At 44.7% G+C, this 12,500-nt stretch overlaps 1 protein-coding gene across 4 annotated transcripts in view; it reads left to right on the plus strand.

The window, feature by feature from the left end:
• The first annotated feature begins 5,120 nt into the window (after positions 1–5,120).
• Positions 5,121–12,500, plus strand: part of mybpc2a (myosin binding protein Ca) — a 41,446-nt gene continuing 34,066 nt past the window's right edge. For 2 of the 4 annotated variants that reach the window (XM_027025669.3, XM_035527353.2), the window contains exon 1: positions 5,121–5,304. In XM_027025669.3, the coding sequence (XP_026881470.2) occupies positions 5,283–5,304 (22 nt within the window). In that variant the 5' untranslated portion in view covers positions 5,121–5,282. Of the gene's footprint in view, positions 5,305–10,707; positions 10,887–12,500 lie in introns of all 4 variants that reach the window. The other 2 variants (XM_081711410.1, XM_081711411.1) reach the window with 2 other exon arrangements.

Below are 12,500 nucleotides of genomic sequence, written 5' to 3' on the forward strand. Positions count from 1 at the left end.
TGCAGCTCACATGAGATGAGGAATCAAATTGCTTTGTAGTCCTCAAACGAACCAGATTTAGATATAGATTTATTACAGAGAGGTGGATAGTTGAGCTGTGGTTTGAGAGGTGGATGGTCGATCTAACTGGTGCTCTGGCCAACCAGATGCTGTGATCAATGAAGCACATTAGGTAGTCTGATGTTTCTCTGCTTGTCTCTCATGTTCTGGATGCCAAACTCACAGACCTTACAGCTTCGGTCTACTGGTCTTGCCACTGCCAAGACTGGAACCCTTTCGACTCCTTTACACTTCGGGAAAGCTGATGTAATGTAATGTAATGTAATGTAATGTTAGTTCGGTGGCAGCTGGGTGAGTCATTTGCGCAGCCTTTCTGCAGCATTGTACCGGATCATTCTTATTATAGCTATTACCTTTGAAGCTGACACCCTTCTCACCTCAGACAGCCCAGCGGTGGTATATTGTGCCAGTAGTCTAAGGCGCTGGACGACTACCTCAGAGTCTGTGCTTGTCACGGGCCCCACATCAGTGGCACAGCTGGCTAATACTGTCCCAGCCGATTCTCAAAGCTCAGTCACAGCAACACATCAAATGAGCTATTCTAGCGTGTTTCCACCATCTGTACACGCTTCGGTGCCTGTCTAGCCATCCTGTCCTTTGTCATCTTTAGTTTTGCAGTAGCATTTGAATTACTTTTCAAAAAGGAAACTATTTTTCTTGCTTTCAGCTGAATCTCAGCAAGCTCTTAGCTTGCTTCAAAGCCCCTTTTAACAGCGTATGTGCCATGCAAGGCACATTGTGTAAACCAGCCTTCTGCATTCCTGCTGTCACGTTAGCTGCGTTGTCAGTAACAATGCAAGTGATTTTGCCATTAAGCCTAGTTGGAGTTAAGAGCAGTGGTGGATTCCTCAATGTTCTCTGCTGTGTTCTCATCCATGTTTACAGATGTAAACATGTCAGCAGTAAGGTAAACAGATGAGGACTTTTGGACACTTGCTTTTTATTTCTCTAAAAATACAAAGTACTAATCATGAAACAGAATTGACATCACTTGAATGAGTAAAGCCCAATCCCATGAACGAAATCTTTGATGTGTTTGGAGTGAAACCATTCACAGACATATTCTATTAAGAGATTAAAGTGACCTTCTTGAGGTGGTCTAGAATCCGCAGCAGAGTCCCTGGAATGACTTGAGGATGTTTAGGATATAGATGTGGGGATATTGACGTTGTGTTAGTGTAGGAGCAGGACAGTCAAAGTACTTTCATGCCATCTTCAGTCAAAAATCCTTGAGTCTGGACATCAGTCCAACACTTTTATTCTCTTTTATCAGTTCTGTTCTATAATTTGAAAGGAAATTATACCTGAACATCCTCTGAGTAGAATCTGTGATTTATAACTCCGCAGTTAGTTTGACTGGCTGAAATTGGTGCTAACTGGGGGATTAGAACTAGGGAAGGAAGTAAAATCGCCTTTTTATGCATGCGGGTCATCAGGAAAAATTTGAAACAATTTCTGCGATCTTTTTCTGTTTTGAGGTTGTTTGGACATCCTCGGAAGAATGTCGGCGTCTCATTTGTGGGATCAGTGATGCACCTTGTAGCTGTCTTTGCACCAGTGCAACAGTTAAACGTTTTTCTCTGGGACCAAGTCAATTAACATGACTTCTAACACCAGTTTGGTCTCGGTAAAACAAACAAACCAAAACGTAATTCCTTTCAGCTTGTGGCTGGTGTTGTAGCCAGCATTAGGTTTGTCACGTGTGAAGAACTCTGACTGCTGTGCTGGGGGGGGGGGGGGGGGTGATGTGGGGGAATTTTCTGCCCAGGGTCATGCAGTATGTTGGCCTGAAGGGGGTGCTGCAGAGCTGTCTGCTGGGAACACGATAAAAGAGTGTCCAGGAGTTCTGTTTCATTATATCCCCAAACACTGCACAGGGACTGAATCTCCAATTTCCTAACAGACAGACCACAATCACTACGGGTGGGCAACTCTGTCTCATCCACCCTCACCCTCAGCACTGGAGCTCCTCAGGGTTGTGTCCTAAGCCCCCTGCTCTACTCACTGTACACCTACGACTGCACAGCCACTTCCAGCTCCACCATCATTGTCAAGTTTGCTGACGACACCATCGTCATGGGCCTGATCTCGGACAACGATGAGAGGGCCTACCTGGAGGAGATTAAACACCTGGAAAACTGGTGCCAGGAAAATAATCTCCTCCTAAACGTCAGTAAGACAAAGGAGCTGATCGTGGATTGCAGCAAGAAGCAGGAGCGGCACTACGAAGCTGTGAGGATCAGTGGAACCACGGTGGAGACAGTAGATAGTTTCAGGTACCTTGGTGTTCACATCTCGCAGGACCTGTCCTGGTCCCGCCATACCAACTCCCTGGCAAAGAAGGCTCGTCAGCGACTTTACCACCTCAGACGCCTAAGAGACTTCAGACTGCCCTCCAAGGTACTGCGGAACTTCTACACCTGCACTATCGAGAGCATCCTCACGGGGAACATCACAGTCTGGTTTGGGAATAGCACCAAGCAGGACAAGACAAGCACTCCAAAGGGTTCAGCAGATCGCATCACTCACATGGAACTTCCTGACCTGCAGACCATCTACTACAAGAGGTGCCAGACCAAGGCCAGGAGGATTGTGAAGGACCCCACCCATCCCAACAATCGGCTCTTTTCTCTGTAGAGGTCAGGGAAGTGCTTTCGCTCCCTGAAGACCAAGACAGAGAGACTGAAGAGGAGCTTCTTCCCACAGGCCATTCGGGCCCTGAATCAGGGAAACTGATAAACTGTGGGGACCACCACCACCATGTAACATAAGTGTAAATATGTTCAATTACCACCATGTAACATAAAAATTGTAAATATGTCATTTTACAAGATAGATCTGTACATTCTGTACATTGTGTGCATACATATATACACAACCATATACATTGTACATTGTGTATATAAACATAATATACATATATTGTACATACATTGTTAATATATTTTTGTACATATATAGAATATATATTTCTCTATGCACCCGTTTTCTTTTTCCTCAGTTTGGACAGAGCACTCTCAACCATTTCACTGCGAGTTATAATGTGTATGACTGTATGTGACAAATAAACCAAACTTGAACTTGAACAGTGCCTCAGGCTTTTAAACACTACTCAGGATGACTTCTGAATATACACGTGCACATAGTTTGATGCACGTGGTCCAATCAAACCATCATGATTCTAGATAGTCACTCCAAACAATTCTGTCCCAAATTCATATGTTGTTCCATAATTGGCTCAAGTATATTTTACTTTATCCATAAACCTTAAATAAGGTTATCCAGTATTTGTAGGTTATCCTTCTTCACTTCCACCCCCCCCCCCCGAGATGGTTCATTTTGACTCTGTCCCGATTCCCTGCACCCTAGAGCAGGTACTCAGTTTTCCCAGTGCCTTGGTTCATGAGTAAGGAGCCGGGACCGTCTGAGACAATCTGATGGGTCCTGAGAAGCAGAGTTGAGAACCACTATGGCACAGTGTTGGACACCTTCAACTACTGCCCCCTACAGGCAACACGCGATACTAAGGTAAAGCCTTCCTGTTCCTTCATGCCTATAATTTGCAAAGAAGGTGACATCGTGTCATGAAAGCGTTTATTTCTTTGGGCTGTGTTGCGTGGCTGACCTCTGAGCAGAGAACCTGCAGCTGCTTACGCTCTCATTACGCTCGGCTCTAGCCCGGAGCTTGTGCTGTAGCTCGCTGCCACCTGCTCACGCTGTACAGTATGTAATATGTCATGCTAGATTTCTGGGATCTTATGATGTAAAGGTCTGTTCTGATTTCATAAGTCAGAGCATGGGTTCCTATGTGACTCTTTGCAGCTTTGTAACTCTCTCTCTCTCTTACCCTCAAACCCACCAACACCAGTCCACATGTGAACCTGCGTTCCTGCTGGAAACTATGGCACCAGGGGCTGAGAGGCACCGCTGCTATGAGGCCCGGTACAGCAGCCACTGACGTTGTCCGAGTTCGCCATGCTCACATTTATACTACTATACTGCCTTTTTAACCTTTAAGAAAAATGCTGTCTTTGCTACTTGTCAATTTTTGTTACATTTTCATCAAATTTCTGCCTGCTCATCTTTGGGCAATACGAGTGAAAAGAGTTGAAGAGCATTTTGAAATTCAGAAGCATCAGAGAGGATGACTTCAAAGTCTACTGTATAGGAAGTGTGCCATTTAGAATTGTAGATGTTGTTCACGATTCTGCTCCCGCAAATATTTGACTTATCATATCATATTTCAATCAGACAATGTTAGGACCGAACCTGACAAAACTAGCCAATAGCTAATTGGATTTTTTATGTTTAAAATTGTTTGCATGTAAAACACTAAATCAATGGCAGATAGGAAGTGAGGCCATATCTCTGTATGTTTTGAAAATTAACACAAACGTTTCTCTGGTAACACGTTGTGAAATTAGCCAAGAACTTTCATGTTCCTTGACTGTAGGGTGTGGTAAATAAGTAAACAGAAAGGGAGGACATGTATCAGGGGAGCTGTGTCTTGACCCAATTACCTGATACCTGCTCAAGTGTGTCCATGACGTTACATGTCCTTTTATTTTTTTATATATTATATATTTTACTACTACTATTATTATTAACAGCAACAGTAGTAATACATTTTTTATTATTATCATTCCACTATTCACAGGGATGGATGCAGTTGACACTTCAAGTGAAATATACATTCAAGTGAATTTAGTAAATGTCCTTACCTGATCAACCCAGTAAGCCCAGTATAAAGTTAAACTGTGCAATCCTGCTCCCAATGGTCCTCAAGCTTGTGGAGAGACACTGTCAGTTGTCAAACAGCAATTGGTTCTGAGCTGTCTGCAGCACTTAATGGGCCTGTCAATACATCAGTCAAAATGTCAGTCAATTAATTACCACTTTAACTCCTGCCCTAATGAGATCAATTAACAGGTTCTTTCCAGGGTCACGCAATCTCCCATATCCCCCCTCCCCTCTCCTTCACTACTTCTTTCCTTAGACAACTTGGACTTTCTCAAGGTCTCAGGTGACACTCATTCTGTCACTCTCTCTGCTCAGCCTCGCTCTGTCACTTCCTTCTCTCCTCACCCTTCTCTCTCTCTCTCTTAAGGAGGGGGGGAGGACATGAGGGTGGATAAAAAGGGATAGCGAAGGAAAAGTGGACAGATCCACCGAGAAGAACGTGAGGGAGGGAACGAAAAGACAGAAATCGAGGTGACACCAGCATGCCTGAAGCGAAGAAGCCGGGTAAGCCTCTTCCTCTGCTGTCGGTCACCTGCAGCCCGGATAACCTGTTACTTATGTGAATATATGCATAGCACATTTGTCGGGATTTGTTCATTTGTATGCTTAAATAATGTAAATATAAAATATAGATTTTATATAATCCACAGTATATGATGTTCATGTACCATCTCTGACAGCTGTATCATGTTGCACTGCAGTATGACAGTTCCCAGAATTCTATGCTGGTGTAAATGTTGAATCAGTCAGGCCTCCACCTGGAAATTCCAGGACCGTGGTTCTGTGGCCATGGTAACCTTTCTCTCACTGAATGATTGCAAACTAACACATGCAAATAAAAGCAAGGGCGGAACCAGGATTAAACACCCTGGGGAAAATTCATTTTGTATTTTTATAGAAGCAGTTGATTTGTTTAATATTGTAGTTTCTTATAAAAATGGTTTATACATATAAGACATTCCTTATAAAAAGGTTTAGACTGGTTTGAAGTTTCTTCTAAAAGGTTTAGATTGGTTTGCCAGTAATGACCAGGAAGGTCTTCCATTCAGATGCTGAGGATATGAGAGTCTCTAGGATCTCAGTGTAACATGTGACCAGCTAATTACTGAGTGGGAGTAGATATTGTAATAATACTGTATATATCTGTAGATGTAGTGATGATATATAGATCTGTAGATGTGGTGATGATATTATATAGATCTGTAGATGTGGTGATGATATATAGATCTGTAGATGTGGTGATGATATTGTATAGCTGTTTAGATGTGGTGATGATATATAGATCTGTAGATGTGGTGATGATATATAGATCTGTAGATGTGGTGATGATATATAGATCTGTAGATGTGGTGATATTATATAGAGCTGTAGATGTGATGATATTTTATAGATCTGTAGATGTGGTAATGATATGGTATAGATCTGTATATGTGGTAATGATATGGTGTAGATCTGTATATGTGGTAATGATATTGTATAGATCTGTATATGTGGTAATGATATGGTATAGATCTGTATATGTGGTAATGATATTGTATACATCTGTATGTGTGGTAATATTGCATGATACCATGCTCTTTCCTCAATTTTACTGCAAAGTACTTGAACCGTCAGCAATCTGAACGTTTACAAATCTGTCACTGTCAAATTTACGGCCAGGCAGTGCTCTGAAATATGGCCTGCTTTCTTGGCGCTGGTGAAGGCTCGTCTGTAAGCTTCATGGCACCATGAAAGCTGACAGCCACCGAATGAAGGAGCAGCCAACACGATGAACTGCATGTGGGAAACATTACCCAGCATCTATTATCACCTCCCCGCCCCCCTCTACATGCCGCTCCTGCTCTCCTTGACGGACAACTCTAGAAAAGCACACATTATAAGCCTTTCATAACAGTGGAAATAAGTGTGACAGAACCACACCTATTTTGAGGGTTGTTTAGACGGACACAGGGACTGGGCGATCTTGCCTTGTGCCCTAGCAACGTGGCGGTCGTGAGCGTAAGCCATAGAAGCACGTGTAAGTGAGCGCTAGCTTTATATGGAGAGAAGCTGGGTGTATCACTTATGCTACCAGCTGTCATGGGTTTTTTTTTTTTAAAGGTTTCCTTCATCTTATCTTCATCACTTTTTCCTTCCACTCGACCATAGCCCTAAGCGCCGTGGTGCCAAGACTGCTAGTATGACATGCTACACGGATCGGATCACAGACGCACAGCATTGCTTGAATCCCACCCTGCTACCTCTCACCCTCCTCTTGAAGCACAGCCTGTTATCTCACTCCCATTCTTTTGAATCCCACCCTGCTACCTCTCACCCTCCTCTTGAAGCACAGCCTGTTATCTCACTCCCATTCTTTTGAATCCCACCCTGCTACCTCTCACCCTCCTCTTGAAGCACAGCCTGTTATCTCACTCCCATTCTTTTGAATCCCACCCTGCTACCTCTCACCCTCCTCTTGAAGCACATCCTGTTACCTCTCCCCTCCTCTTCAAGCACCTTCTCCCTCTACTGCCACCCTCATTTCTATGCCTCTCCCTCACTAAATGGAGTGGTCCTCCATATTGTTGACCCCATAAATTGACCTTTTTAGAGTTCAGCAGTGGTGACGGGTATCTTGTAGGGCTGGAGAGCGACAAGATCTCAGAGAAGGCCCAAGAGCACACGTCCTGGAACAGCCTCCAGGACAGCGGCGTGGTCCTGGAGTAAAATGTGGGTGGCTTGGGTTCTTCCAACATAAGAGGGCATTTGGAAATGGTGATGACACGTTGAAAGAAAGCTTCTAATTCTCGATGGGTGGTGATGTTTCATAGCCATCGAATGATTACATATCGTCTGCAAGTTTCGTAAGTCCATGTAAAGGAGAATGCAGGAATGCAGGAATTTCAGTGTCCATTTTTTTCTCCAAGAGTTGGAAACTATGATGGATAACGGGTCAGCACTAATGTGAAGAGGGCAAATGTCTGCTTAGATGGCTGCCATCAAGCAAATATGGTCAGACAGATGAGGCCAATAAGCTTGACGATAATTGTAACCAAGCCCCCACACAGATGTACTGATCTGATATGCAGTTAAAAGATTCTTCATTGTCACATTTGATCTTTTTTAGAATCTGTTGGAATTTGTTTACTGTTTTGAAAACATGATTCTGAAAAGACAAAAGTGTTCAAGTCAATGAGCAAAGCTGTAAATTGATCTTATTGCAAAAACATTACTGTGGGATTCAGAACAATGTTTGTCAGCACGTTGCCAGGGGACCCCTGCCTGGTCCAAATGTACCTTTTCCCAGCTATCAGCAGGTCTAACCCCAACAGACCTGAACCCAGCAGACCTGAACCTAATAGACCTGAACCCAGCAGACCTGAATCCAACAGACCTGACCCCAACAAACCTGAATTCAGCAGACCTGAACCCAGCAGAGTTGAGCCCAACAGACTTGAGCCCAACAGACCTGACCTCAACAGACTGGACCCCAACAGACCTGAACCCAGCAGACCTGAACCTAACAGATCTGAACCTAACAGACCTGACCCCAACAGACCTGAACCCAGCAGACCTGAACCTAACAGATCTGAACCTAACAGACCTGACCCCAACAGACCTAAACCCAGCAGACCTGAACCTAACAGACCTGAATACAGCAGACCTGAACCCAGCAGACCTGACCCCAACAGACCTGAGCCCAGCCATTAGGAACTCTCTGCTCTGGCATAAACAGGGATGGTCTGACGGTCTGACATCACATGATTATAGCTGCTATTACCCAATTAGTCCAATAATGGGGTTCACTTCTTCTAACATCCCTCTTTTCACACCCTGAGTTTGATTGCTCCAAAACCCACGACCCCCCCCCCACCCCCAGCCGTGCTTCCTGGAAGGCTGCTGGGCTTCCGATGGGCCATAACAGCTGTGTGCCTCTTGTGACAGCTGTGTGCCTCCTGCCTCCTGCAGGACACAGAGCTCTGGGATGTGACCTCTCAGAGGTGTCAAGGTGTCGGTGAAGGCAGCGCCTGCCAGGCCAGTGCCGGGACACCTGCTCATCAGGCCGTTGCCCTCGTCTGGTTTCCGGTGTGTCGTGTCTCGGTACAGAAGCCAGGCCTCACACACACACCCCGAGGGAAACCACAACAAGCGCTGCTGCACGATAGAAAGAAAAAAGGGTCGAACTTCCTGCCTTCTTCAAAACATCACCTTTGACCTTGCTCTCTTTTCTTCCTCTCTCGTTCCTTCCATCCTGCACACTCTCATGTTCTCCCCTTTTGCTGTCACTCAAACCCACACGCACGCACGTCCACGAACACACACAGGAAGCAGACACACACATGCGTACAAACACCCACCCACGCATGCGGCGTCGGGCCAGTGTCTTCTGTGTTCCAGGGCTGCGTTACTTCATGTCTCTGTTATCTCCATGGCTCGTCTAGCATGCGTGACACTCGTGATGAATGGCCGACAGATGGGACACTTCTTGGACAGTTCAGCCAACGGCTCCAGCTGGTCCTTAACGGCCTTCGTATATCATCACATACTTCTTCACAAAGCTTGTTTTATTTCGGTTTGTGTCCTAATGTTTATTTGTAGGATCCCCTTGGTTGTGTTTGTGATTGTTCGTATACAAAGGTTTAGAGCCCAGACAGACAGATGTAACGGAGCTGTACCTCATGGGGACATACGTTTGATCTACTTATTGATTAAACATAAAGAATATTGTGATTGTTATCTGACACCTGCTAAGTTCAGTTTTTTAAGTGAATTACAATTCGGGTGCCTGGTATTTTATGCAGCTTGAAATGTAGAGCTCCACTGTTAAAAGCTATTTCAGAAGTGCATAGATACTTGACTTTCTTGTAACATTTTCAGTCATAATCTTACAGTTTGATGTGCTTCACTGATAACGTCTTTTGTCAAAATGGATGCCAGCGTTCCAGTTTCAGCAAATGCCTTGTGCTGCTGACACTAATGAGGCTTTTCCTGCAGGTTACACTTGCAGCTATGCTGCCAATATAGTGATGCACCATGCTGTGGAAACAGAACACTGTAAACAAGTCTCTGCAGTGTTAAACCACAAAAACATAGGAATTTGTGTAAAACATGTGCATTTATTGTGCCCCCCCAACCCGTGACCTCGTGACCCCGTGACCCCATGACCCCTCAACATGTGACCTGGATCTGTCCACATTAGTGCAGCTCTTTCTGCGTGCTGTCCAGACCTCTGCTGCTCATCACTGTATGTGTGTGATATCAGCCAGCTCTTTGCCACAAGCATCTGATCTTGTTATGATCTCCCCAAGTTATCCGCGGAAGGGCATGGGGGGGTGCGGCGTTGAAATGTGGCACCGCACATTTTATAGCTTCTGTGCAATAAGACAACTCATTCGCCTGGACAGGTGTCTGCTGAGCAAGCTTGTCCTATAAAAACAAATCTAGTCCTAACGCAACCCGCATATCCACCGCGGTAGGCAGAACCGGAATAGACTGTCATAATCTTGTCTGGAGACGCTTCTCTAAAAATAATTCACAACTGTTCCTCTGTTAGAGATAAACGAGTAAGATTTAATCCAGCGCTTCCAGCAGCACGCTCTTTATGGAGCTCTTTATGGGAGTGATGGCGTAGTGTATTTAGTTTGGATGCGGTCATTCCAGAGGGTTTTAGAGGAATGAGGCTGGGAGCTGCTAAATGGTCTAGGAGTGGAATCCCAGAACACTGCCATGGTCATGCACAGGACTGATGGATTTAGTCAAACATCCTCTAATACCCCCTACCTCCTACCACCATAACCCAAGTTAGAAACCCCTACACTTAGTCCCCCCGTATCGCTCTCTAGCCCTACAATAAGAGGGGCACAAACATTTGCGTGTTCCGTCATCCAGTTTTGCCACTGTCTGCCGAAGTGCCTTCTGTTCCTGTAGACCCTGAGCTGTGCTATAATTAAGGGCTGGAATAGTGAGCCAGTGTTCCAGACCTAGCTGTTCATCGCACGTGGGCTTCAGGGCCGCGACGCGCCAGCTGATGGAGCTGTAACGTCCTCGGGGAGGGATGAACATCCATGCTCGTGTTTACAGCATGCGGCGCACCAAGGAGTACAAAGGTCAGAGCCTCTTAACACGCTGTCAGACCTTGGTGCGAGTGTGTGTGATACTCTGCGACAGGTCTGTGAAGGGCACACGCGCAGCGGAAGGCGACACACACTTGGCAGCAGTAGCACACCACACCTTCTACGTTCATGCAAGGTGTGCGTGGAAACGTCTAGATAACTGCTGCATCGCGGTCCTTGCAGAGCGATACCTGGGCCCAGCTGATTTCTTCGAGTGAAAGACGAGGAAAGGTTGGGCGCATAAATAAAACAAACACGTTGAAGACTGTGAGTGTTGAAAAAGAGAAAATTAATGAAGGAGGAAGGAATGATAGCCAGTGAGTGAACAAGAATGGCAGAGAGAGAAGGAGAGTGATGAGGAGAGTGATGAGGAGAGTGATGAGGAGCACTCAGACTCAAACTCTTTGCTTTGGCTAAATTGTAGCTGATATAGTCTTGCCAATACAGCTATTTGAATTGTATTTAATTACATTCCAAGTTTCAAGTTTCAAGTTCAATTTCTTCTACAATTTTATTTATATGAAATTTATTATTCATCAGTAAAAGTTTTTTCAGAATTTCCTATTTGTTTCCTTTTGTTTCACACCTTATTTACTATTTTAATAAAGCACTATGACAACCACAGCACAAGAAAGCATTTTGTTTTTTTCTTAAAAGTGCTATATAAATAAAATACACCATTTTATATTTTTATATTTTAGATGTTTTTTTGTTTTTTTTTCCCAGCGGTTTCAGGAGTTTCCTGATCACCGTCTCCTGCTATAAAGCTACAGTTTTATCAGCTGTGTTTCAGTCTCTCGTGCGTTCTTTTTACCGAGCATCAAAATAGCAGTACGGTCAGGTGATCATTAGCAGGGCTTCCCTGACGCAGTAATGGATATGAACGCTCAGCAGTATGTCAGTCTCCATGTTTGGGTGGGAAAAAGCTCTGGATAAAATGATTGTAGGTGTGTATATATAGAGATATGTGATGATGGAGTGATATAAATTGGTATTTATAGACATGCCAATTAAAGAGTGGAACTGAACCACTCGTTTACACTTTTCTCGAGTGATATTAATGAAATGAAGCCCAGGTATCTGATTCTGTCACCTCCTGCGTTCAAATAAGCAGAGGCTAAATGCAGCTTCGCTCCGCAACACCATGACCTCTCTCTCCAAGTCTCTGTCTCCCTCTGCTCTCTCTCGTTCTGTCTTCAGCCAATTAGTGCCTTGATCTCATAGAGACTCTGAGGTGATGAGACAGTAGGGACTCATTACTGCATTACATAAACCACTGCCCTGTACACAACACACCACTGTCCTGTACACAACACACCACTGTCCTGTACATAATACACCACTGTCCTGTACACAACACACCACTGCCCTGTACACAACACACCACTGCCCTGTACACAACACACCACTGTCCTGTACATAATACACCACTGTCCTGTATATAACACACCACTGTCCTGTACACAACACACCACTGCCCTGTACACAACACACCACTGTCCTGTACACAACACACCACTGCCCTGTACACAACACACCACTGTCCTGTACACAACACACCACTGCCCTGTACACAACACACCACTGTCCTGTACACAACACACCACT

This window comes from Electrophorus electricus, chromosome 3 (genome assembly GCF_041902795.1).
Source record: "Electrophorus electricus isolate QZ-2024a chromosome 3, ASM4190279v1, whole genome shotgun sequence".
NCBI classification, from domain to species: Eukaryota; Metazoa; Chordata; class Actinopteri; order Gymnotiformes; family Gymnotidae; genus Electrophorus; species Electrophorus electricus.